The sequence below is a fragment of the Macrotis lagotis genome, chromosome X (genome assembly GCF_037893015.1).
Source record: "Macrotis lagotis isolate mMagLag1 chromosome X, bilby.v1.9.chrom.fasta, whole genome shotgun sequence".
Classification (NCBI taxonomy): Eukaryota; Metazoa; Chordata; class Mammalia; order Peramelemorphia; family Peramelidae; genus Macrotis; species Macrotis lagotis.
Genome location: NC_133666.1, coordinates 342,525,029 through 342,553,018, shown reverse-complemented (window position 1 = coordinate 342,553,018; position 27,990 = coordinate 342,525,029). Strand labels below are relative to the sequence as shown.

The 27,990-nt window shown below is 33.9% G+C and overlaps 1 protein-coding gene across 1 annotated transcript in view; it reads right to left on the bottom strand.

Annotated features, from left to right (window-relative positions):
- The window catches only part of ADCY2 (adenylate cyclase 2), a 553,319-nt gene that overhangs the window by 37,145 nt on the left and 488,184 nt on the right, over positions 1-27,990 (bottom strand). Inside the window, exons 17-19 of the mRNA XM_074199408.1 lie at positions 17,771-17,887; positions 11,940-12,109; positions 3,478-3,562 (exon numbers count right to left, since the gene is read on the bottom strand). Coding sequence (XP_074055509.1) covers positions 3,478-3,562; positions 11,940-12,109; positions 17,771-17,887 — 372 coding nt within the window. The remainder of the gene's footprint in view (positions 1-3,477; positions 3,563-11,939; positions 12,110-17,770; positions 17,888-27,990) is intronic.

Sequence of the window (27,990 nt, the reverse complement as noted above, 5' to 3'; positions counted from 1 at the left end):
AAAAAGAACAAATAAACAAAGGATCTAGTCCATAAATGAGAAACAAATAAAGTCCCCTCATTTTCAAAGTGAGGGAGAAAGGTTACAAGTTATAAATTTTGTCTACTTTGCCCTACATAAGTATACTCAGGTGTTTTCTTTTTCATTTGCTTTAATTTAAATTGATATCATTCACTGGGAATTTTCAGAGAAGATTTAAAAAAACTATTTATTTTAAAGCATTCTTGAAATCTTCTTCACTACCTTCCCCCTCCTGAAAACTCAGACTATTTCCCATAGGAATTAAGCCATGCATTTTTAGAGCAGAACACCGCCTTGAAAAATGAACCAGGTTATTAAACAAATGGACAATTCAATCGAACACCTAGTAAGAAAAAGATCTGTTTGGTCTTTGGGAAAACATAGGCATATATTCAAAAATGAGACTAATAATCAAATAATTAACCTTACACAGAAAATGAAATCTTTTAAAGTAACCATTCAATGTGACAATCCCAAACTATTTGCTATGTGCACTTTGGTTGTATAGAACTTAAATGAATAATACATGAAAAATGAACTCTAGGGTTTTTCTAAAAGGTAGATAAACATTCTGTTTTTTTTTGTTACAAATTTATTAATTTTTCTGGTTTGTTTGTTCATGAAGGCTATGTTGCTCGTGAAATATAAATTTTGGTACCAGCCAGAATTGCCTTTTGAATGTGTATTCAAGTGATAATAATGTTAGAAAATTCTAAAATCACCTACACATCATCACTTTAAACTCTTTTTTCCCAAATGATTCAACTTGTCTTCATTTTATATGTCCTCTTTATACACCCATCCAAGAAAGAAAAATATCCATTAATATAAAGTGAGGATTTCATATCTGAGAGAATGGTAATAATATTCATGAAATTGTATTGCAACTGTAAGATCATAGAGTTATTGGATTTAGGTTTTGAAGGGAAATTAATTTAAAAAAAACCATGTTTTCCTTTAATTATAGTAATAAAGAAGAAAATTAGGAACATAGCTATCATACTGGAAGAAGAAAAGGGAGAGGTCACTAAAAGAGATTTCCCCTTTATAAACCTTTAAGTTAAGCAATGAAAAAAACTGTCACCTTTATTTTTGTTGAACCTGTAAAGTTTTTTAGTACTGATCTCTGCATAAATGAAATTCCAATTTAAAAATTATCTTCCCTTAACACAATAAGAGAAAAATATTAATTTACTCAGGCAGTAAACACATGTTTATTTGTTTTTTTTCCATGTTTCAAAAAAGAATGGTAATGGAAAAGATCAACTTTAAGGCAAAATGCATTATAGACTGATAATACAAAAATAATTAAGTTCTTAAATAACTACACCTTGCAAATTAAAAAAACAAATTAGAAAAGATAATTATTTTGCTGTCACAAATACTAATTTCATTTGAAATTTTATTCCCAAAATGCAAGAGCTTGCAACATATTTGGATTCAAGAAGGAAGTATAGGCAAGAATACTTCCACAGGCTTCTAGAAACAATTGTGCTTAAACAAACTGACATTACTTATTGAATGCATTAAGTATATTGGAACATCAGGTATCTAGGAAAATCATAATGATTATAATAATAATGACTTTTCAATAGGGCTTTTACATTTACAAAGTACTTTGTTCACAAAAATCTTATGAGGTGGTTTGTGAAGTATTTTTATAATTATTTTATATATGAGGCAAAGAGTGGTTAAAACTTGAAGCCACTCAGGAAATACATGTCAGAACTAGGAAATGAATTTCATTTGTTAAACTTTGAATTCGGTGCTTTCTATTATCCTGTGTTACTTAAAAAAGAAAGAAAAATTGTTATTAAATAGAAGGGAGGCCTAGGTTAGATTCTCTCAGGAGATTCTATCAGTTATTTAATTGGGTGTCTGGAATTCTTTTTTGGAGGTGTCTTTTAGGTGACTCCTTAGAGACCATGTAAATGAACATTGTGCCAGCTAAAGACAAGTACCTATCTCTTGTATGTAATAGTTATTTGAATCTTAGGGAATGCTTTTTTTTTTGTTTTTTTTTTTTGTTTTTGTTTTTGCAAGGCAATGGGGTTAAGTGGCTTGCCCAAGGGCCACACAGCTAGGTAATTATTAAATGTCTGAGGCCGGATTTGAACTCAGGTACTCCAGACTCCAAGGCCAGTGCTCTATCAGCTAGCTGTCCCAGAATGCTTATTATCTTAATGTGTCAAAGACTTATGATTTTAGATCCTTGTGGGTGGTCAATCAATTTCTGTAGACCATAAGTTATTATGGTCAAAATCTTTCATCACTATAGTTAATACCATGTAATGAACCTCTTACTTAATATAGATGTGGATAGCAGATGCACTGAGCCTCTACTGGGAGGCTTTTAGTTTGATGGGACCTGCCAGAGATGGCTCCTCACCAAAATAACTTTCCACAACTCCTGGTTATTTCCAGAGCACACTAAGATACTACAGCAGGGATTTTTGGAGGGAATCATAGAATTTTTTTTTTAGGTTTTTTCAAGGCAATTGCCCAAGGCCACACAGCTAGGTAATTATTAAGTGTCTGAGACCAGATTTGAACCCTGGTACTCCTGACTCCAAGACTGGTGCTTTATCCACTGCGCCACCTAGCTGCCCCGGGAATCATAGAATTTCAACATTTCAGGGAGTCCAAGTGGTCTAATTTCAGCCTGACCAAGAATTTCCTCATTAACATCTTTTCTTTGCAAACATTTAGTGAAAATCAGTTAAGTAGCACAGTATAGAGCACTGGCACTGGAGTCAGGAAGACATGAGCTCAAATTTGGCCTCAGACACTGACTAGCTGTATGACCTGGGCAAGTCACTTAGCCTTGATTGCCTCAAAACAACAGCAATGAAAAAAAAAATAACTTGAATAAGGGGGAGCTTCTATCCCCTTAAGTGTCTCATTCCACTAACTTGAATTATTAGCAAGGTTTTCTTTGCATCTTTATTCATTGCTTCTAGTTTTGCTTTCTGAGACCTCTTCCACATGACAAAACCATTCAAATACTAAAGATGGATATCATACCAACTTTGAAGTCTTCTTTTCCTGAGACTAAACACCCTGCTTGCAAACATCCACATTAAAAATAACAATTAAAAACAATGACAGAAATACACTTCGAAATATGTATTTCAAAATAAAAAGAAAAATCCTATAGGATACTTAATAGTCTCATATTTTCTAATATTATAGACTTTTTTTTAATAGATTCAGAAGATCACTTACTATTTTAAGGTTTAAATGGAACTAAGAGCATAGATTGACTTCCTGTGTTCAAAGCATTTGCCTGTTCTAGTCAGAGTTGAGAGCATTTACCCTTCAGGTTGTATTTCCAGACCTTGTCATTATGGGCTGTATCCTCTCTTTGACACATGTAGTTCCCAGATGTAGTTGCATGAAAATAAACATATAAGTACATACAAAAATACTTATTAGTAGAAATAACAGATTTCTTACCTGTCTCCCCAGAACCAGTAATGTGATGAAAAATATAAAGAGAGACACAGAACCCATAATCTTTAGGTCTTTCCATATGCCTGGTCTACACAACAAAAACAAAATACGGACAGATAAATTATTTGTGCAGGCACAACTTTAGTCATATTTAGTCTTTTACTTATGTGTGTATTTATAGCTATTTTAAAACTCAAATTAAGGATAATTTGTGTGATTTCATCTAGTCTGGGAAAAAAATTGCCATAAGACTAATATTTCAGTTAATCTATACAAAGAAACAACCATTAAATAATCTTTGAAAGGAAAATGTTTAAATTTATATTATTCATTTCTAGCAAATATCACATCTACTGACATATTAAGTGCTGGAGATTGTGGACTAGGGACAAGAGCAAAGATATATTAAATATTCTTCCTGTTTTTGGAATATATAGTATAATGAGCCATATTTACACAAACAAATATTATGCAGCTGTGGTCTCTTAAGTTGATTTCATTCATCATATTACAATGAATTTGCTTTAAAATGGATTCACTGGCAAAATCAGTTTTTTTTAAAAGGGTTTAGTATTATCTAAAAGATTATTCTAGCAGGGCATGGTGGTACATACTTGATTTTCTAACATTTTAATTTATTTTATTTTTAATTTATGGAATAAAGCAGATATTTTTATAAGACAGTATTTTTAAAAAAGATGACTGACAGCAACATCTCCCTGATAGTTTTTTTTGTCTTTCCTTCTTGAAGAAAACCACAACATCAGGGAAGTGATGCCACGTCAAACATGTGAATTGAATTTGGGGTTAACAGACTGCCTAAAGGTAGGTAAAGTACCCCAGGTTAGAAAAATAGAAGATGCTAAAGCTTCTGTACCTATCAGTATTGGGACTGGGCTAGTGAATGAATGTACATTTCTACCCTGGGAGAGGGGAGTTCTGCTAAGTCACCATCCTCACTTTCTCCTTTGCAACCATCTAGGTCCAATGACCAGATATGTATCAGAATGACTGGAGATGGCTCTGGTTGCCAGGTAATCAGGGTTAAGTGACTTGCCTGAGGTCACAAAGCAAGTAAGTGGCAAATATCTGAGGCTGGATTCAAACTCCAGTCCTCCTATTCAGGTCCTTCAAATATGGCCTCAGACACTTGCCACTTACTAGCTGTGTGACCTTGGGCAAGTCAACTTAACCCAGATTACCTCATACCCAGGGTCATCTCCAGTCGTCCTGATTCATATCTGGTCACTGGACCCAGATGATTCTGGAGGAGAAAGTGAGGTTGGTGACTTAGCACAGCACCGCCCCCCCACCTCCCCAATGCAATTCATGTGCTTGTCATAGAATCACCTTTCTGATGCCATGGTCTTCTTCGAGAATGAAGGATAAACGTAATAATAATAATTATTATTATGAAGGCTGTAAATCAATTTTGTACAACTTGCTATTCCTTTTAAGTATATATTAAAGTTATGAAGTAAATTTCTTTTATTTTCCTGTTTTTTTTCTACACTTCCCTCCTCCTACCCTAGGGATGACTACATTTAGACACAAATATGTATGTGTGTATGGGTGTCTATCTATCTATCCATTTATCTATCTATCTATCTATATATCCATCTTTCCCTCCCCCCATCTATATGTAAGCATATCAATTCTTTTTTCTGGATGCAGATAGCATCTCCCTTCATATGTGTCCTTTGTAATTAATTTAGGTATTTATAATAGGGACTTAATTTCTCAACAGACATTTAGTTTCTGACACTAGAGTGGCTAAGGCTGGTGGATTGCTTGATTCAGTAACTGGAATAAGATTAAAGTTGATTTAATGTCTGTTCTAAACCAAGCACCAATAGAGTGAGTCTCTGGAAACAGAGGGCTAGCAGACTGCCTAAAGGGCAGGTAAATTAGCCCAGGTTAGGAACAAGCTGCACTTCTTTACATATCAGTATCAGGACTGGGCTAGTGAATGAGTATGCATTTCCACCCTGGGAGAGATGGAGTAACCTAATTTCAAAAGAAAAATACAAAATTTAAAACTATGCATATTTGATTGTTTGATTATGCTTCAATAAGTATATTAAAACAAATTGAGTTAGTAGAAAAGTGACAAAAATGATGAAAATTAAGAGTAAGATGAAATGAAAACTATAGGAAGTAGGTTTGGTTTAAATGTAGTACAGAAGGCTAAGGTAGAGAACACAATAAGGATCCAGGAGGAGAGAATAAAGAATGTGTCCTTGGTCTTCTTTCTTTTTTTTGAGTGCTCTAGGAACTTCCTTCCTAGGTTGGGAAGATTTATCCCTAGATTTACATGCTTTTAATATCATGAATGCCCAAGGTTGTGGTAAGTTCTAATTTAAAACTTCATTTCTTAGTAAACTTAGTTCTCACAACTTTGAAGGGCTATATTTAGTAGTCAACAAATGGTAAAACAGAATTTTTCAACCTTCATGGAGGTCATAACTTTCTCTTTTGAGTACTAAATATAAAAGTATTGTTGATTTATAGTAATCTATCCTTAAAGTGATTAACATGTGTCACCAATCACTCTCACTCAGACTTTAGATTGTGTAAAAAACCTTTGAGATCATTAGATTAAATAAAATGACACCAGAGGACTGTTTCAATTGACTGAGGAATTTCTTCATATCCTCTAGATTCTGTTTAAAAGTACTTTGCTAGCTTTAATTGGGGAGTTCCAGAAATTGGTGAGCAAGAAAGAAAAGTGAACCTTTCTAGAAAAACTTCTGAGTAAGTGCTAGCAAGGAAGGGGGTAGGGAGAAAAAGATTTGACTTTGGCCTTGGCCAGGTTTCCTTTGACATCCCCACCCCCCCAACTCTAGCTGGAATGGGAATTTGTGAATTTATACAATTATGAAAGATTTTGTATTTCATATCTTTTCATTAGTATAGTTATCCCAGGATAGCACAGACTGATAATAGAATCTATATTGAAAGTCAAAGACAGACAAAACAGATTCACAATGCTTTAGGTGAAATTCATACCCTGATGAATGTAAGAAAAGTACAGGCAGCAACTAAAAACTATGTTAACCCTTTTGCCACATGGACCCTTAAGCCTGAATCCACTTTCCTTTAGACTCTATATAGAACAGTGTGTGTATGTGTATATATATATATATATATCTCAGACTTTAGGAGGGATGTTTTGTACTAGTCTTATAGTACTATCTTAGCAAATATCTCTTTCTGGAAATCACTTAAGGCTAATTGACTAAAATATCCTAAACTGATAATCTTGGGGAGTTGGAGAAATACATTGGTCAGGGTTTAAGCTGATGTGGTATTAGAAAATTAGTCCTGAATCCTTGGGGGTTACAGCTAGAACTCTGAAGCAGGGAATGAGGTGGTGGTGTTGAAAATGCAGTTCTGTGCTGGGATCTGAGACTTGTCTATGAGAATGGGTATTTAGATAAGTATCTTTAGAGCTTATGTGGGCTACATAAGCGTGAAGATGTTATTACCACAGGTGTTTTTCATCTGTGATCTGAGAAATAAAGACCTTGTGACAGTATTACATCTATGTGCAAGTAACTGTAGTTCTAAATACATATATCATTACTAAATTATCATTACTAAATGTGAACTATGTCAAATATTTACTTAAATAATGTATTTAAGGCTTCCTAAAAGGGAAAGTATATGTTTAAATTTTGACTAAGGTAGTTGGAAACATAGAATTCTAAGGAATGGTAGATATTCCAATATTAACTTGCATTCATAGAGACCTTTTTGTAAATCATTTTTCTTTCAATAACCCTTTAAGGTAGTGAAAATATTATTATCTCATTTTACACATAAACAGACTAAATTTCTTTTTTTTTCTTTTTGCAAAGTAATGGGGTTAGGTGACTTGTCCAAGGTCATACAGCTAGGTAATTATTAAGTGTCTGAGGCCACATTTGAACTCAGGTCCTTCTGATTTCAGGACCCGTGCTCTATCTACTGCACCACCTAGCTGCTCCCTAAGTTTCTAAAAGGTTAAGTAAATTACTCATAATTATTGATCCAGAGTGTGTTTTTTATTTCAAACTTATGATCTGTGTGTGTAACTTCTTTCCAGTTTTTCTTATTGTGCCCTTATTATGTTCTTGTTAAACAGAATAAGTTTATTCCCTTCAAATATTTGAAGAAAACTATCATATTCCTTTTGAGTCTTTATCTGAATATACACCCTCAATTCCTTCAAAAGATTCTCATGTGGTATGAACTTGAAAACCTTCATCATACTGATAACATATCTCAGATCATTCCACAGCTTATCAATCTGCTTTCTAAAATGTGGTACTTAAAGCTAGGTTTAAGTGTTCTGACCAGACAGAAACCAAGTTTTATTACTTTTTCACCCTATAAATTATGTTCTCTTAAGGCAGTCAAATATTGTATTGTAGTAATTTTATTGTGGACCAACATAACATACTGTTGATTCATATTAAACTTGTAGTCCACTAAAAATCCCTAGATCATTTTTAGATTGAACTGTTGTCTAACCATGCCTCCTTCAATTGAAAGTTAAGAAGTTGATCTTTTGAACCCAGTTGTAAAATGTTAAATTTATCCTTCTTAAATTTTATCCTGTTTGGTACAGCTATCAGGTTATTTTCAAACTCTGGCTGCTGTCCATTGTGCTAGTATTCTCTCTTAACCTTGTGTTTTCTGAATATCTAATAAGCCTGTCAGAAATTTCTCAATCTAATTTTCTTAATATGATTCAGATTTATATCATAATCATGATCTTTAAATCTAATAAATGAAAATTTAGAACACATCATAGATTTAATGTGAAGAACATGAGTAATGATAGGTGACAATATTTATTTTAGAAATTTAATACTGGATTTCTTTCTATAATAGAGAAATAAACATCTTGGGTTTTTTTATCTAATTGTTTAATTTTATGAGAAATTTTTAATTATTTCTTACAAATAACAAAATAAATTTAATTTAAGGCAAATATAGGTTACTTTCACCAATTAAAAGTAGCATATTATAGTATAATTTGCTCTGACTTAGAATCATAAGAACTGGGTTTTAATTCTTCCAATTCAGATGACCAGGGCTCAGGTGCTCACTGTACTCTCTGTTAGTTAATGGCATAGACAAAATAACTAATTTCTTTATGCCTTATTTCCTCATATGTAAAATGAGGGAAAATATTTTCATTACTAATCTTATAATTTTAGTATAAGAAAAATACTTGTTAAATTGTAAAATCATATATAAATGTATTACATTTGTATATGTACAATATGAATTTTGTAGAGTGGAAGACAAGATATTTTCACTCTTCTGAAAAACTAAATAACCAAAATTAAAAATGTAAATGAAAGAATCAATGTTCAATCATTTGTTTAAATTTACCATCTCTAGAACACTGGAAAATGTGGAAATATGGGAAAGAAAACTGAACAAGACATTTATTTATTTATTTATTAAATGAGACAATAATTATACTTATCTCAGTACTTGGAACACAGAAGACACTAAATGTTAGTTATTATATTATTATTATTATTGTTATTATTATTACTGTTTCTTAAATTAAACCTAATGTGTTTCCTTTCAACCTTCCACTTAATCTGCCATTGAGGACAGCATACAACTTTTTAATGCCTTGCATTGAAAACAGAATAGGAGAAAAAAACTTTTAATTCAGTTCACATTTGTTCTAGGTATGTTTTCAGTGCACAAGAGGAAAAAACAATTTTCTGAAAATATTTTGATGAATGAACATCTCACCTCTAGGCCCAAGCAGAGAAATGTTTATCTTTATACAATTTATCAAATAATAAAACCAAATAATCTTACCAAGGCAAAATTTATAATCACATATTAGGCTGTGTACAGATAATTCAAGGTTTTTCATCTTTTATAGAGATATTTTTAAAGATTTCCTTTACTTTTGGTTGAATTTTATGAAATGGAAAATGAATTGAATTTGGAACCAGAGGACTTGGGTAAAAATCCAACTTTTTTTGCCTTACTAGTTTTGTGATCTTGGTCAAGCTACTTAATTGGTTTTGGGTTTCAGTTTCCTTCATATGTAAAATGAGGTGGAATGGATGGAACAGATAACTTTGATGATATTTCCTTTACTGACAAGAAAGCTAGCTAGGAGGCTATATTCTACTTAGCTGAGATTCCCCAAACTTGTTCTTTTTCTGATTCTGGTTTGGATACCCTATACCTTCTCAAATCAGGTTCTAAATTCCCTCTAAATTTAACTCCTAAAATCTTGCTTCATAGAGAGCTTATACCCATCATAAACTCTACTTGATTTCCATTCTGCAGAACAGTATTCCTTTTGGTTTCCCACTGCCCAACTTTTCAGTTTTCTTTTATGGGTTGTCTTCTCCCATTTTATTGTAAATTTCTTTTTGTTGCTGTTATTTTTTTTTTTTTGTTTTTGCAAAGCAATGGGATTAAGTGACTTGCCCAAGGCCACACAACTAGGTAATTATTAAGTGTCTGAGGTCAGATTTCTACTCTGGCCCTCCTGACTCCAGGGATGATGCTCTATCCATTGCACCACTTAGCTACCCCTTAATGTAAATTTCTTGAGGTCAGTGACCACTTCTTTTTCTTAATTTATTCCCAGTGCTTGGCATAAAATAGGTTTTTATAAATGTTTAATTGAATTTATACCTAAATAATTAATTATTAAGGAAATAAGTAATGTTAAAGTACCAAAAGTCAATAAATCTTAGAAGAGAGATTGAACTGTTTGAATTTATTGTTGTAGAACCTTCAACCTATCTAAAAAATAAAGATGAGAATTAAAGAGTTTCTTGAGATTCAAAGATTTATTCAGATACTTGAACTCCTGTCTTCCTAACTTCAATCTAGTTCTCTAATTACCATAGTATACTACTTTTCATTCCAGAATGTACAGCTTATTATTAGAAACTGGTAGGAGAAGTTCACCATTTTCTAAAGACCAAGTTAAAAACTTAACATAAATACAATTTTCCTGTTTAGTGACAGGAGACAAATAAAGAAAAACCAAGAAGTAGAGTAAAATCCCAAGAACAATATCCTATAGTATTAATTATTATATGAAAGTACTCCAAATCACTTTAAAAAAAAGGAAATTCAAATCCCCCCCCCCCAGGCATGTTACCTAGTAATAACCCATCAAATATTTTTAGGTTTTACTTTACATTCAAAAAATTAGCAAAGAGCACAAAAAAGGAATATTCAGATTAGAGGAGTTGTAAAAATTTACTTTGTAGAAAGACAGATACACTAATGTCATTTCCCACCAGATACACTGCTTTTAGACTTATCTGAAACTTTGTCAGGCCTTCCTTTCATAGGAAACGTCACTAGGAAATCTCATCATCCTATAAGATCAAAGCTGCTTGGCACTCTGATCTTATCAGTACTCTTTGCCCTCTAATTGGACCCTTTGACTGGAGGGTAGGCCATAGGCCCCAGGGTCTTTATTTCAAGTGTGGAATAAACAGTTTTTCCTCCACATTGCCCACTAGCCACATTGCTTTTGGACATCTTTGGAGATCTTCAGCACACATCTTCACACACATCACTATCACTCCCCTTCCTTTCCTCACCTCTCACTTTTCAGTTTTATTTTGTGTGTTGTTTTTATTTTTATTTGTATCCCCAGCTCATTGCTTTAATAAAGGTTTGTTGACTGACATTAGTGGAGCTGCAAATTGGTAAAACCATTCTGTAAAGCAATTTGTCATTAGGAAAATACAATAGGTAAAATATTCATATCCTTTGAGTCAGAGATTTCACTGCTAAGTATATACACTCAAGGAGATTATTATAAAAGGACCCCATATATGCCAAAATATTTACAACAGCATAATTGGTGATAGCAGAGAACTGGAAAAAAATTAGAGGTCCATCAAATGGGGAATTGGTTAAAAAAAAAACAAAGCTGTGGTATACAATGTAGTTCCCAGTGAGGAGAATTCTTCCAAAAAGAATAAAATGTAGCAATAAAAAAATGAGTTCATATGAAGTTATAAGTGAAAATAGATAATTTTCTAAATCAACTTTCAGGAACAGTATTAAGACCAGTAAGAATTAATGAAATAATTTCCCCCAAGTTCCCCTAATACAGAAAGAAATTTTGGGTTCTGTTTTATCAACTTTAGCACACTGTAGAAAACCTCTTCTCTTCAAAGTATGTCACTGAATATCAAATCATAACTCAAATCAATACTCATGACAATTATACAGATGCATTTTGTAGCATATTGGTAACAAACATCTATGTAATCTTTCCCTTCAAACATTTTCCTTTCCGTTCCATTGTTATAATTATTGTGTAAACACTATCATATGTTTTTCAAGGATGTCCTCAATTCCCTTATTACTATATTATAACAATGGAATAATAAAAATCATCTTACCATTTTGCATTTACTCACTACTCAATTTTGTTTTTACATTCATCACTAAAAACCTACCTTTCAATGAGAAAGTTACTGTAGCCATCAAGAATAGGGGCATGTGTATGTAAAAGGATGATATTGTAACCCACAAGTGCAATCAGCATGATCATCATTTTCAATTCATAGTTTATCCGCAGAAAAACAGAACAGGATATCAAGCCCAGAATGCAGCTGTAAATGAAGTACTGAAACATAGGGGGAAAAAAAACCCAAAAAACTTATTTAGGGTCTGATCTGAGAAATCAGAACAAAGTCAATCCTACTACCATCTTAATGCTATCAACTACCAAACCTCATATAACTAAAACTCATATCAAAGATTAACGTAAATCAGATATCTCTGTCAATAACATTTCCTCCCCCCTAATATCCAGGCATTAATTCAGAACCTGAATTGAGGATCTTCCAGTGGTGCAACTAAATGATGCCTGTCCTAAAGACTGTGAAAATGTTGACATTACAAAGATTTCTTTAAGAGTTTTGATTGGTTTCAGGATGGTTTCTAAGTATAATTGAAATGGAAAATACTCCAAGTTAGAAAAGACGAGAACCATTACTCTATTCAGAAAACTTACTCTCACACCAAATGCAGCTTGAAAACCAATTAAACTATTGGTGTATTTTTTTTTTGTTTCTTTATTTGGGGTAGGAGGCAGTGGTTTCAATGCTGTTGGGGAATCCCTCTATATCTGGTGATTGCCAACTCTTTGGTTTCTTCTAGTCTTAGAGAGTCACCTGAGACACTGGAAGGTAAAGAAACTTGTCTACAATCATACAGACAGTATGGATCAAAGGAAGGATTAGAACCCAGGTCCTTTGTGAATCCAGAAACTGGCTCTAAGCATTGCCTCACAGTTTCTTTCTACTTGGATGTTCTTAGTCTTAACAAATCTTTTGCAAGGCAGTTAAAGAAATTTAAAAAATTGTCTTTGACAAAAGTATGTCTAAATATGTGATGGTAAGTAATAATGAACCTACCTTATAAATAGCAATACTTAATTCGATAAACATATATCAAGCTCCTACTATGTACAAATCTAGGTTTTGGGTATATACAAAGTCTGTAATTCATTATTTCTAATGTTATATATCTCATACTGTTTATGAGAGTTAAGTTTTTCTTTTATGATATTTTAAAATACAGTGAAGTCATAGTTCAACAGATTGTCAAATTACTTATAATTATTTAATAAAAATGTATTTGAAACATGTTAAATATAATTATTATCCTTAATTACTAAGTAATTCTTTTGGATTAGTTTTGGTTATACTACTGAACATTTATTTGATTGGAAGAAAAGAAATAAATCTAATTTTATGGAATGCTTTTCATCAAGTCACTTGGAATCATCTAAAACAAACAAACCTCAAAAACAACACCAGCAACAACAACAGACCAAGCTAATTTACTTTCAGCAAGGAATATGAAGTCTAGAAGAAGCAGTCTAGAGAAGTAGATAGAAAGCTGCCCTTGGAGCCAGGGAGACTTGATTTCAAATTTTAACTGGGCCCTCACTGGCTACTTCTCCTTAAATTGATTGTATATGTCACTCACTTTCTATTCTCTCCATCACAACACCCTCCTCTACTTTATTAACTGAGCACCTTTTCTAAGATTTTAGAGAAAAATCTCTATAGTATACATCTTCCCTTAACAGAAGGCCAGGGAACCTTCAGTCAGCAGGCCAAATTGCTGCCAAGGCAATCATAGGCACAATTCAACATTCAATAAATCTAGGAATTTTTTAGGGGTAAATTAATTAAATGTTTGACCAAATACAGCCTGTGAATGATGTTATAAATATCCAAATAGTCCTTGGCAGAAAAAAAGGTTCCTACCCTTTGCTTAACAGTTTGTCACCACTATTATCTTCCCTTTCTCTCTCTGATACTTAATCTCTCTGGTTTTGTTGAGACATCAATAATTACCTAGCTCTGGTAGAACATAGGTTATTATCAATTCTTCTAAAAAAATTGCACAAGGACAAGGAAGGTCTTTTTGTCAATAGAAACTTTTTTTTTTGGCAAGTATAAGAACCAAAAACTCCAGGAAGGAGAAACTTCCTTTGGTAAGATAGGGGAGGATCCTCTATAATATTATCCATAGTCTAGATATTCTATACACAGCATACTATCCTGTACAAAGTGAAGGAAGACAAGTTCTGGGTGGGAAAAATTGAATATTAGAAAAAATTTTCAACATACAATGGTAAACATGAAATTATGACTGTCTAAAATACTTAATACGTAATACAATCTTTTTTTTTTAGGTTTTACAAGGCAAACGGGGTTAAGTGGCTTGCCCAAGGCCACACAGCTAGGTAATTATTAAGTGTCTGAGACCGGATTTGAACCCAGGTACTCCTGACTCCAAGGCCGGTGCTTTATCCACTACGCCACCTAGCTGCCCCCATAATACGATCTTTAAGCATGAAAATAGACTTCCTTTTCTTTAATTCTTGAACTCCTCTTGATTACTTATGTATCCTGCACTTTATTATAACTATATAACAAAGATTTTAAATTATAAGTTTTTAATTTTTCATGATTCTTTACATCAATTTCACAAAAGTATGTTATATGGTATATAAGAAAGAATATGCATTTAAAACTATTTGTCTCAATTTTTAGGTGAGAAAAGTCTGACTGATACTCCCAGATACGACCTTCTTTCTCAGTACAAAGCTTTCTTGAAGGCATGTGGAACTGCATACAGGAAGTAAGTATATGTCCCACCAAACTGAATTGAAAATGGAAAGGAGGAGTTGGACTAACTTCCAAAAAACTATTCCTTCTTTCTCTTCTGCAACCTCCCCAAAAGTAACTAAACCTTGATTCACCACAACTGCCCTGATATGAGAGAAAAAAGAATATAATCAAAGTCTCATTATGAAATTTTCCAGATATATATAAAAAAGTGGCAGGAAAAGATTTTGCTTTTGAAAAGGAGTAGCAAGATGGTATATTTCTTTCTTTCCTCATGTTTGCCTACTTTTGTATTACATTATAAGGAAAGCTTGTGAATGGGGCTGACCTCTTGAAAAGTCAGAAGAAGTGGCCAATTATTGAGAAGAAGGAATTGGAGGATTCCAGGAACATCCCTGTTTTTAAAAATCTTTCTTTCACCTATTATGAGCTCAGGAAGTTTTTTCTATATAGAGGTTCATTTTGGATGAGTTTTGGAAAGCTAATTTACTTATAAATATTTAAAGCTAGCTGTAAAGTCCCTTATTTTGTGGGTAGGAATGAAGGTCCAGTGATAATAAGAAACTTTCCCAAATTCATGACAATTAAGTTCATCTAAAAAAGGAATAGGCTACCTGAAGAGATAGTAGACTCTATCCCATTAAATGAGTCCAAGCAAAATTTGACCACTTATATATTATGTTTTACAAAAACTCCTCCCATTTGATTCATATTGACTAGAATTGTCTTTGAACTATCTTTTGCTCTGAAATTTTGGAATTCTGCCATATAAGGAGTAAATAACACCTCAATTTCCCCATAATAAAAATATATTACTTTCAGCATCACTTGCTTAATTTACCTTCTTTGAATTCCAAAGTGGCTAAAAAAGGTTGGGAAAATTTGTAAGCCCTCATTTTGGGAAATAAATCAATTAATTGATTTTTTCCATAACTATTAAGATAGAATAATTTTGGACTTTGATTTCCACATTCCCCAAAGCTCTCTCTTCCATTCCCAATTTGGGTCTCTATGATTTTCTTTCACTTAAATTGAGGTTATAGAAGAGTATAGAATTTCTTTAAGTAACATCAATTATGTTTTGGCAAATTTCATCTAAAAGTATTAGCTGGATCAATTTTGAAATGTTCATTGTGTCAAACTGTCTTTTCTTCTTAAAGTTGATATCAATGTAGTAATATTTGCATCATAATGCATGGTTAGAAACTAAGTGCAAATGTTATACCTATTCAAGTGGGCTGCTAATGCTCTTAAAAAAAGGTAGATTTTTTTTTTAAATGACAGAAATTAGATAGCATAGATGAGGTAACCATTTCTCTAAAGGAGGGGCCAAAGTGCCCTTTAAGTACAGCATTACTCACTTATAAAAATCTCAGTATTTGATCAGGATATCAGAGTTGGACCTTATTCTGACATTATACTCCAACTGCAAAAATAGTAGTAGCTATCTCCCAGCACTGTTGTGAGGAACAAATGATATAATATTTGTTAATGGCTTAGGACATAGTAAGTGCTTAATTAATGATTTTTTTCTTTCCTTTCACTATTCCATGTGTACATAGTGCAAGTATAATACCTGATCTTTATAGGTGAGAAAACTGAGCTCACATACTAAGTAGCTTATCATTCCATAGAAAATAAATTCTGAAGCCAGAATTTGAATTGTGATTCCTAATTCCATGTCATGAGTTCTTTCAACTACATTACAATAGCTTTCTACTATGGGTTTGTGTATATTCGATTCAACAATGTTCATTCAGTCCCTTCTTTGTGAATGTCACCATGCAAAGGCATTTGGGAAGTAATATTCCTTGCCCTCCAAGAATTTTTACATTCTGTAAATGTAAATTCTGTAGAGGGACAAAATAATTACACAGATAAGGAAATACTGTAATCTTAGGATGGAGAAATACCAACCAGGGGAATCCAGAAAAAATTACTATGAAGGAGAGACCCTGACTTAAGCCTTAAAGGAAGCTCAGTATTTTAAGAGGTAAGGCTGAGGATCTAGTTCAGGTGGACAAGAGCAGAGGGGTGAGAGAATGTAGTGAACTAAGATTTAGGACAGAGCTTCAAGGCACAACCAGAGTAAAAGAGTTAGACATTTATAATGTTCTAGCAAAGAAGATTGAAAAGAAATTGGCAGACAGGTAGGAGGAAAATCAAAAGAGAATTAATATCACAAAAACATAATGTGAATGCATAAAATCAATAAAGGGGGGAGGAAGTAGGCCATGGAGGGTAAATTGAGGATAAAATCAGGTTTTTCTGAATGTTATGGTGAATGGTCAGTATTTAAAATGAAGTGTTTAATATTTCTCTCCTGGTTTAAAGCATTTACAGAGAAAAAAGTGTTTAACTAGGAAACAATTTTTGCTTGTTCTCTTCAATGCTATTTAAGTCCATAGCTATGAATCATGAAATACCCTGTTTCAGAAGAATCAATGCATCAGTTGAATCAAAGATCAATGTTAATAAGTTTATTAAGTTAATAAGTTAATAATAAGAATATGTTTTTAAGTGGGCTTCAGCACATCAAGACCACATATAACTGGAAAAGACAGTTGGACTGGTTGTATAGTGGTAATAAGCCATAACAAATGGACAGCTCAAATATACCATTGATAATCCTGAAATAGTTACCCCTCCCCACCTCCAAAAAAAGTCTAGAAGGAGGGCTTTAAGTGTTTTATAACTAATTGTTAAATTGTACAGAGGCAGAAACAATTGGCAGAGAAAATTGTTTCAGGAAGACACTGTGACTTGTCCATTTTTCAGCCACAACTTAAAACCAAGACTTCTGACTTTAAATTTAAAGTTATTAGTTTTCATGAAATAGCATTAGGCTGGTCCTTATTATTATTTCTAAATGTGACTTTTACATATTTCACTTGAAAGATCTTCCTTTGAGAAGGTTTTCATTTTAAAAAGGTATTAGTCATTGCATGTTTGAGTTTAAGACAATTCAGATACTAGAAAGTTTGATGCCTATCCATAATCTTTTGGGATATATTTATTTCTTCTTCAGTTAAAATAGTGTTCTGTCTGTAGCTTCACTAGGACTTAACAGTACATAGATATCACCTAATAGGTATAGAGTGAAGCATAATCTAATATAAATAGAAGTAAAACATACTTACCGGCAGGAAAAAATACTTTTGTTTATTCTGAGAATTGTGGTCAGCAGAGTCTGGGAAACTTGAATTTGATGTGTTGAAATCTGAGGGGAACATTATCTGTGCCTCATTCAGGAAAAACTGTGAGGGGAAAACAATTTTGCAGTATATTATTAGTATAGACTAGATCAAGAGGAAACTCAGGAAGGTGAATTCTCATTCATTAATTGCTCATTGTTTCCTTTGTGGTAAAGGAAAAATTTCATTGTTTTTGCTGATGGAGGTATGCCTTTTTGCTTTAAATATACTAATGGCTTTCTATCTGGAACTTTCTGAAGTTTTCTATTATAATGAAAGATGAATGATTGTTTAGCTTAGCCTCTAATTACTATCCTAAAACAACAAAGTTAATATTAAGGATAGTAACTCCTTTGCAAGACTGGGAATATTTCTTTTTTTTTCTTTTATTAAAGATTTTATTTGAGTTTTACAATTCCCCCCCCCATCTTACCCCCCCCCCCCACGGAAAGCAATCTATCAGTCTTTAATTTGTTTCCATGTTGTACATTGATCCAAATTGATTGTGATGAGAGAGAAATCATATCCTTAAGGAAGAAACAAAAAGTAAAAGAGATAACAAGATCAGACAATAAGATATTCCCCCTCCCCCAAATTAAAGGGAATAGTCCTTGAACTTTGTTCAAACTCCATGGCTCTTTCTCTAGATACAGATGATATTCTCCATTGCAGATAGCCCAAAATTGTCCCTGATTGTTACACTGTTGGAACAAGCAAGTCCATCAAGGTTGATCATTGTCCCCCAGGTTGCTGTTAGGGTGTACAGTGTTTTTCTGGTTCTGCTTATCTCACTCAGCATTGGTTCATGCAAATCCCTCCAGGCTTCCCTGAATTCCCATCTCTCCTGGTTTCTAATAGAACAATTGTGTTCCATGACATACATATATCACAGTTTGTTAAGCCATTCCCCAATTGAAGGACATTTACTTGATTTCTAATTCTTTGCCACCACAAACAGGGCTGCCATGAATATTTTTGTACAAGTGATGTTTTTACCATTTTTTTTTATCATCTCTTCAGGGTATAGACGCAGTAGTGGTATTGCTAGATCAAAGGGTGTGTTCATTTTTGTTGCCCTTTGGGCATTGTTCCAAATTTCTCTCCAGAAAGGCTGAATGAGTTCACAGCTCCACCAACAGTGTAACAGTATCCCAGATTTGGGAATATTTCTTAAAAAATATTTATTTAAAAGTACAAAAATGCCAGGCCTAATGTTTATTGGGTTTCCTTTTTTTTAATTTTTAAGAGGTGTTAAACAGAAATTCAAATCACAATGGAAAAGATCAGAGCCTTTGCAAAGTATTCTAATTCTGTCATTGATCTTATTTCAGACCCTGATTGAAATAAATCAATAGTAATTATAAATCTATGATAAAATACATTAAATTAATGAGCAATGACAAATTTGGTTCACTATTGACTTAGGATATCATATTACATTTCCACTACATTATAAATTAGGAATTCTCCTAGTTACATGAGGTGGGGAGAATGTAGATCATTGTATTAAAAATAGCAAAATTCTGAGAAAGATTTATCCTTTAGAATACCAGCAAGGTAAATATGTCCAGTATAACATGATCCTGAGGAAATGAGGATAACTTCTATGATTATTTGCTATTTTAGGACCCTGAATAAAATTGGTAATCTATTTGGAAATCAAAGTGTATACTAATTTCTACTTTAAAGTGGGAAAGTAAAGCTGAGGAGGTTTTAGCTTCTGTGCAAGGACAAAGTAGTCAGTGATGTATAGCATGAGTCACTGTTACAAAACCAATCAGGTTTAAAACTTCCCAAAATCTTGATTCTCATTTTCTTTACCTCAAAGATTTTACTTTTACTGATTATTCTAGTATTTCCTAGTATATAGTCAAATCTTATACTATTAGGATTTAGCATTGAAGGCTTTTCTAAAACATCTCATTTATTCTGTTATTTTGATTTATGTTCATAGTAGAGGCTCCTTGAAATATTAACCTAATATTTAATTTAAATATTCAATTTAGATTTTTGGTTAAATAGAAAAAATATTAGTTATTAAGTAAGATTATTTAGCATATTTAGGATATTGTGCTGAGATTCTGAATAGAGTATTTTCAGCCTTTGCATCACTTATTGCAATTCAGGAAAATGCTAATTTAAAAAAAATCAAAGAAACTCAAGAGTTTTATTGATTTGCTGCTGCAGAATTGATAAAAAAAAATTACCATCACTATTCAACTGCTATTGTTGGAACTATGGGTGGGGGACAAAAACCTTTAAATCATATGGAGAGGAACGGAGAAATTTCTTGGTAAAATTATCAGTTCAATTCTTTATAAATATGGCTTCTAGGGGAGCAGAAAATCATCCATTTGCATAATAATGTATTAAGGACTGACAAGTTAAAGGAAAATGCTTTACTTTGGAGATTATAAAAGTAGACATTTTAGATATTAAAAACAAAGCATTAAATTCTTAATTATATCATATGCAAAAGGGGAGAAGCCAAAAGAATGAAGGAGGTTCTAAGTTTTTCCTCCCCCCCTTTTTTTTTCAGACATTGAACAGTAATATGCAGCAATATGGTATTTTTAAAAAATTTTGTTTTGGCTGTACCTTATTGTAGTAAATGGAATACACATTACTCAAATGTTCTTGTTTAAGAGTAAACATAATACCCCTTCTCTCACAAAAATATAAAATCTCATGAGAAATAAAGTAAAAGAAAGTGAAAAAATGTGTTTCAGTCTGTGTTCCGATACCATCAGCTCTGTCGCCAGTGGATCACTTTCTTTACCATAAGTCCATCAGAGAAGTTACTTCCATATTTTTCCACAGTTACTCTTGCTGATTGTAATTCCCTCCATCCATTCCTCCCCACCACCATATATATATATTCTCTCTCCCTTCACTCTGTCCCTCTTCAAAAATGTGCTGTTGCACATCCAAGTGGCACAGTGGACAGAGCACTGGCCCTGGGGCTAAGAGGCCCCAAGCCCACATACCACTCCAGAGACCCAGCAACTAGCCAGCCCCATGGTCCCAAACAGGCTGCCCAATCCTAGCACCTTGCAAAAGAGTAAAAAAAAAAATGTTATATCCGACTATCCTCTCCTATGATCTACCCTCTCCTCTATCACCCATATCCTCCCCCTTCCCTGTCTCCCTTCTCTCCCTTCTCTCCTTTTTCCTCTAGATTTCTATACCCTATTGAGTGTGTATGCTGTTGCCTCTCTGAGATATTTCTGATGAAAATGAAGGCTCCCCCATTCCCCCTTCACTTTCCTCCCTTCCATACCATTGCAAAAGCTACATAAAATATCTTTTTTTTTTTTTTAGATTTTGAAAGGTAAAGAGGTTAAGTGGCTTGCCCAAGGCCACACAGCTAGGTAATTTCTAAGTATCTGAGGTCAGATTTTAACTCAGGTACTCCTGACTCCAGGGCCGATGATCTAGCCACTGCACCATCTTTTATATGAAATATCTTAGCCTATTCTACCTCTCCTTTTTCTTACTCCCAGTACATTTTCCTTTCATCCATTGACTTCATTTTACAATATATTATATCTGCAAATTCAACTCTCTCTCCTGTGCTTCATCTATAAGAATTCTTTCTACCTGCTCTATTACATGAGAAAATTCATATGAAAATTATCCATATCATCTTTCCATGCAGAAATACACGCAATTCATCATCATTAAATCCCTCATAATTTACCTTTCTCCTTCTCTCACTATGCTTCACCTGAGTGCTGTACTTGAAGGTCACACTTTCTGTTCTGCTCTGGTCATTCCAACAGGATCATTTGAAGTTCCCCTGTTCCATTGAAAGTCCATCTTTCCCCCTGGAAGTGGATGTTCAGTTTTGCTGGGTAGTTGATTCATGATTGCATTCCAAGCTCTTTTGCCTTCCAGAATATTATATTCCAAGCCCTACAAGCACTTAATGTAGATGCTGCTAAATACTGGGTAATCCTGACTGCAGCTCCATGATAATCTGAATTGTGTCCTGGCCGCTTGTAATATATTTTTTTTCACTTGGGAGTTCTGGAATTTGACTGTAATATTCCTGGGGATTGTTTTTTTGGATCTCTTTCTGGGGGAGATTGGTGGATTCTCTCAATTTCTATTTTAGCCTCTGCTTCTAAGGCAATTTTCCTGTAGGAATTCTTTAAAAATGAGGTTAAGGTTCTTTTGCTGATCATGACTTTCAGGTATCCCCAAAATTATTAAATTATTTTTTCTGAATCCGTTTTCCAGATCAGTTGTTTTTTCAATGAGATATTTCACATTTTCTTCTATTTTTTCATTCTTTATTGTTGAACTATTGTCTTGGTTTCCTTGCAAAGTTATTAGCTTCCTTTACTCCCATTCTACATCTGAAGGGTTTGTTTTCCTCACAGAGCTTTCTTATCTTCTTTTCCATATGGCCAATTCTGCTTTTATAAAGCATTCTTCTCCTCAATCACTTTTTGAACTGTGTTATCCATTTGACCTAAGCTGGTTTTTAACATGTTATTTTCTTCAGCATTTTTGGGAGTCTTCTTGACTAAGCTGCTGACTTTGTTTTCATGTTTTTCCTGCATCTCTCTCATTTCTCTTCTCAGATTTTTTTTCTGTTTTCTTTACTTGATTTTCAAAATCTTTTTTGAGGTCTGTCATAGCCTGAGCCCAACGTATATATTTCTTGGAGTTTTTAGAGGTGAAAGCTTAGACTTTCTCATCTTCAGACTGAGTATTTTATTCCTCCATGGGACCAAAGTAATTGTCATGGTCAAGTTCCTTTTTTTTTGTTTACTCATCCCCCCCCCCCACCTTGCCTGGTTTTGGGGTGGTTCCTGAGCTTTTGGGCATAATTGGACACCCCCACAAGGACCTCAATGTGTGAGGTTCTGACTGCTCTCCTGGTCTGTGAATGATCACAAGCTCAGCCCTCTGCCACATGGCTGTGGGGAGGGGTCCCTCCTCTTTGGGGGCCCTAGACTGTGACCAGGGTCTGAATGTGGTCAAAGCCCCCAAGTCCTGTTCCAGGGACAGAGGACAGACCTTGGAAGTCTCCCTCCACTCACTTACCTTTGGTGGGCTGAGTGCTCAGGGAGCAGCTACCTGGATGTTCCTGCTGGCCCGCTCCACAGGCCCACTTCCCTTTCCTAGATCTGGGCTTCATGTGCTTGCTCTGGCAGAGGTCTCCTTACTGATCTTCCAAATTGTGCTTGGTGCTCCCTGCAATGCAGGTCAGAAAACTGCTTCTGCTGTTGAGAACCAGCGCTCCAGGCACCCTGGGACTGTTACCAGGAGGCTAAAATTCCTTTGCTCTGGTGCAGCTACCCCCTTCAACTTTGTGGAACACAGTTTTTCCACTATTTTCCAGGTTACCTTGGACTGGAGAATTGCCCCACTGGATCTTTCTGTGGGTTCTATCTCTTGAAAATTTAGTTAGAGTCATAATTTTAAGGTTTTTGAAATATTTTGGAGAGAGCACCTAAGAGAGGCTCTTCTCCTTCCACCATCTTGCTTCTGCCTCCCAATGTAATACAATTTAAAAAACCTTTAGAAATTTTGGAGACTACTCTAACTTTCTAGTCTAAGGTCATATATTTCCCCTCCTCACAAAGCTTCTCACCTCCAAACTGCACTAGAGTCTACATCTCAAGGACTCTTATGATCTACTTCTTTGATATTCCTTAAACAAGATGCTCCATCTCCCAAATTCAGGCATTTTAGTTGGCTGTCACTCATGCTTGGTATTCTGTCTTTCCTAATCTTTGCCTCCTATTTTCTTCAAGTAGCAGATAAAGATCCTGCCTCTTCAGGATTATTGGTTCATTAATAGAGTAAAAAATAATACCAAAGACTTAAATAATTATTTATAATATTTTATCACAGATCACAGCCAAAGTCATCTCTCACTATCACTTTAATTCTCCTTATTTTTGGAACACAGTTCCATCAGTCAGTTCCCACAAGCTATCAATTAAAGTCTCTTCTCAAAAATTCTCTTCTTTATTATTCATGATATTCATAATATAAAGGTAAGAGAAAACCTTGTCTTATCCTCTTTTGAGCCTGACAACCTGTCATCTTCATGGATGACAAAACTAAATATCTTTACAAATAGTAATTAAAGCTCTTTGTATTCTCATACACTACTCACAGATCAAAACTCACACTTTTTTCTCTGACTCTTTAAGGAAGGTTTATTCACCTCTCGTTCCTCAAAGAGGAACAACAAATCATTTTTATCTCTGTTGAAGAAACTATGGAAGCTAATAATGATATATATATAAAATTAATTTCAATATTAGTTATTTATATTTTTGTTTTATTTCTACTGCTGAATAAGAAAATCACAGAAGAATAAGGACTGTTTTTAAAAAATGTTTTATAGCTGTTTTCATAGAGTTTCTGAGTCTGCCTTGGCAGGTAGACTCCCAAATATTTTATATTGTCTTAAGTTACTTTAAATGGAATTTCTCTTTCTAGTTCTTGCTGCCATATCTTGCTAGTCATGTATAGAAATTCTGAGGATTTCTGTGGGTTTATTTTATATTCTGCTTGCTAAAGTTGCTAATTGTTTCTAGTAGTTTTTTTTAGATGAGTTTTTAGGATTCTCTAGGTATACCATCATTCATGTCATCTGCAAAGAGTGAGAGTTTTGTTTCTTCCTTTCCAATTCTAATTCTTTCATTTTTTTTCCTTCTCTTATTGCTGAAGTTAACATTTGTAATACAATATTCAATAGTAGTGGTGATAACGGGCACCCTTGTTTCACCCCTGATCTTTTTGGGAATGCCTCTACCTTACCCCTTATTGCATATAATGTTTGTTGAAGCTTTCAGATAGATACTGTTTATCATTCTAAGGAACAACTCATTTATTCCTATGCTCTCTAGTGTTTTTGGTAGGAATGGGTGCTGTATTTTGTCAAAGGCTTTTTCAGCATCTATTGAGATAATCATATATTTCTGTTAGGTTTGTTAGTGATATAGTCAATTATCCTAATAGTTTCCTACTTTTGAACCAACCCTGCATTCCTGGGATAAATCCTGCTTGGTCATAGTGTATTATTCTAGTGATAACTTGCTGTAATTGCTTTGATAAGATTTTATTTAAGATTTTTGCATCCGTATTCATTAGGGAAATTGGTCTATAATTTTCTTTCTCTGTTTTGACTCTTCTTGGTTTAGGTATTGTAGAGGCCACTCAAGTGTGTTTGGGGTCAAGAGGCCAGTTATGGCCAAAATAACCTGAACTCTGGTGACCCTTGAGCTGAAAGCTTCAACAGAACTCTGAACACAACTATGTCATTTGTGACCCCACTATTCGATAAGCCCTGTTTCTGAACTTCTTGATTTGGGTCACATCCTGTTGGGTTAATTCCTGCCCAAAACAAAGTTACATCATTGTTTTTATCCTGTATGCTAATTTTGTGGTTTGCTTCTGTAAGAAATGTTTGATGATTTCAATAAACTGGCTTTGTCAGTCATCCTGCTGATATTCCCCACCTGAGTGTTAATGTGTTTTCTTTTCTCTCCTGAGCTGAATGGATCCCCTGCTGGTCAGAGGATTGCAACAAGGTATTAGCGCCATAATGGTGTCATAGAAGGAGTTAGGCAGAGTTCCATCTTCACATATTTTTCCAAAGAGTTTATATAGAATTTGGAACCAATTATTCCTTAAATGCTTGATAGAAATCACTTGTGAATCCATCTGGACCTGGAGATTTTTTCTTAGGGAATTCAATGATAGTTTCTTGAATTTCCTTTTTTTCTGAGATAGGATTATTTAAGTATTTAATTTCTTCTTCATTTAATCTGGGAAATTTATATTTTGGTAAATATTCATCCATTTAACTTAGATTATAAAATTTATTGGCATAGTTGGGCAAAATAATTATGAATTATTTTAATTTCCTCCTCATTGGTGGTGAGTTCACCTTTTTCATTTATGATAGTAGTAATTTGGTTTTCTTCTTTCTTTTTTTAAATCAAAGTAATCAAAGGTTTATCAAATTTATTGGTTTTTTCATAAAACCAATTCTTGGTTTTATTTATTAATTCAATAGTTTTCTTCCTTTCAATTTTATTAAATTGTCCTTTAATTTTTAGGATTTCTAATTTGGTGTTTAATTGGGGGTTTTTGATTTGTTCATTCTCTAAGTTTTTTAGTTGCATGCTTAGTTCACTGATTCCTTCTTTCTCTATTTTATTCATGTAACCAGTTAAAGATATAATATATCCCCTTAATAACTGCCTTGGCTTTATCCCATAAGTTTTGATATGTTGTCTCGTTATTGTCATTAACAAGGATGAAATCATTAATTCTCTCTATAATTTGTTGTTTGATCCACTCATTTTTTATAATAAGGTCATTTAGTTTCCAATTAGTTTTAGGCCTGTCTCTCCATGGCCCATTATTGCCTGTGATTTTTAATGCATTATGATCTGAGAAGGGGGTATTCACTATTTCTGCCTTTCTGCATTTGATTATAAGGTTGATTGTAAGCCCTAGTACATGGTCAATTTTTGTGTAAGTGCCATGTACTCCAGGAAAAAAAAGTTTAATTCCTTTTTATCCACATTCAATTTTCTCATGTCTAGGTTTTCTAGCATTCCATTTCCCCCCTTTACTTCCTTCTTCTTTATTTTATGGTTAGATTTATCTAAATTTGACAGAGGGAGGTTGAGATCTTCCACCAAGAGTTTTGCTGTTTACGTCTTTCCTGTAAATCATTCATCTTCTCCTCTAAGAATTTGGATGCTACACCACTTGGTACATACATATTTAGTATTGAATTTGCTTCATTATTTATGTTACCTTTTAAGATGATATAGCTTACTTCCTTATCTTTTTTAATAAGATCTATTTTAGCAGCTGCTTTGTCTGAGATAAAGATTGCTCTCCCTGCCTTTTACACTTCAGCTGAAGCAAAATATATTCTTCTCCAATCTTTATATTTACTCTATATGTATCTCTCTGCTTCAAGTGAGTTTCTTATAAGCAGCATATTGTAGGATTCTGGTTTTTAATACACTCTGCTATTCACTTATGATTTATGGGAGAGTATATCCCATTCATATTCAAAGTTATAATTACTAAATGTTGCCCTCTGTGCTATCTTCCCTTTCTTTGTATTTCCCCCCTTTTTATACTTTACCCATATTCTCCAGTATTTTACTTCTGAACACCATCTCCTTCAGTATGTTTGCCTCCTTATCACCCCCTCCCCATCTTTCCCCTTTCCCTTTGCCCCTTCTTCCTTCCCTTCTTTCTGTTAGTTCCTCCTTTCCTCTTCTCCCCCCTTTCCCCTTTTAATACTTAAAAGGTAAGATAAGTTTCTTAACTGAGGGTATGTACGTTAATTCTTCTTTGAACCAAATCTGATGAGAGCCAGATTCAGGTGCTTCTCGCCTCCTCCCTTCTTCCCCTCTATTGTAATAGGTCCTTGTTTTTGCAAGGCATATGGGGTTAAGTGGCTTGCCCAAGGCCACACAGCTAGGTAATTATTAAGTGTCTGAGACTGGATTTGAACCCAGGTACTCCTGACTCCAAGGCCTGTGCTTTATCCACTATGCCACCTAGCCACCCGAGGTCCTTTCTTTATGTAATGTGATTTACACAATTCGATCTCCTCCATCCTCCTGTATCTCTACTGTCCCCTCCCCCTTTTAAGGAGATATTGTTTTTAAATCATTCTATCTGAGTCACAGAGAAGTTATGAGTGTCTGTTACTTCTGGCCTACTATATTCACTCTAATAAAGTTACATTTCTCAAGAGTTATGATAATCTTTCTCCCAGGTGGGGATATAGCCAGTTTCATCTTATTGGATAGTATGTTTTTTTCTTTTCCCTTTTTTACCTTTTCATGTGTCTCTTGAGTCTTCTGTTTGAAATCCAAATTTTCTATTTAGCTTTGGTCTTTTCATCAGGAAAAGTTGTAAGCCTCCTATTTTGTTAAATGTCCATCTTTTCCCCCTGGAAGAGAAGGCTCAGTTTTGCAGGATAGTGAATTCTTGGCTGCATTCCAAGCTCCCTTGCTCTTTGTAATATTGTATTCCAGTCCAATCCCTTAATATTGATGCAACCAGTCCTTATTGTGGTTACTTGGTATCTAAATTGTTTCTTTCTGGCTGCTTGCTGGAAAGGATTTTCTCTTTTATCTGATCATTTTGAAATTTGGCCA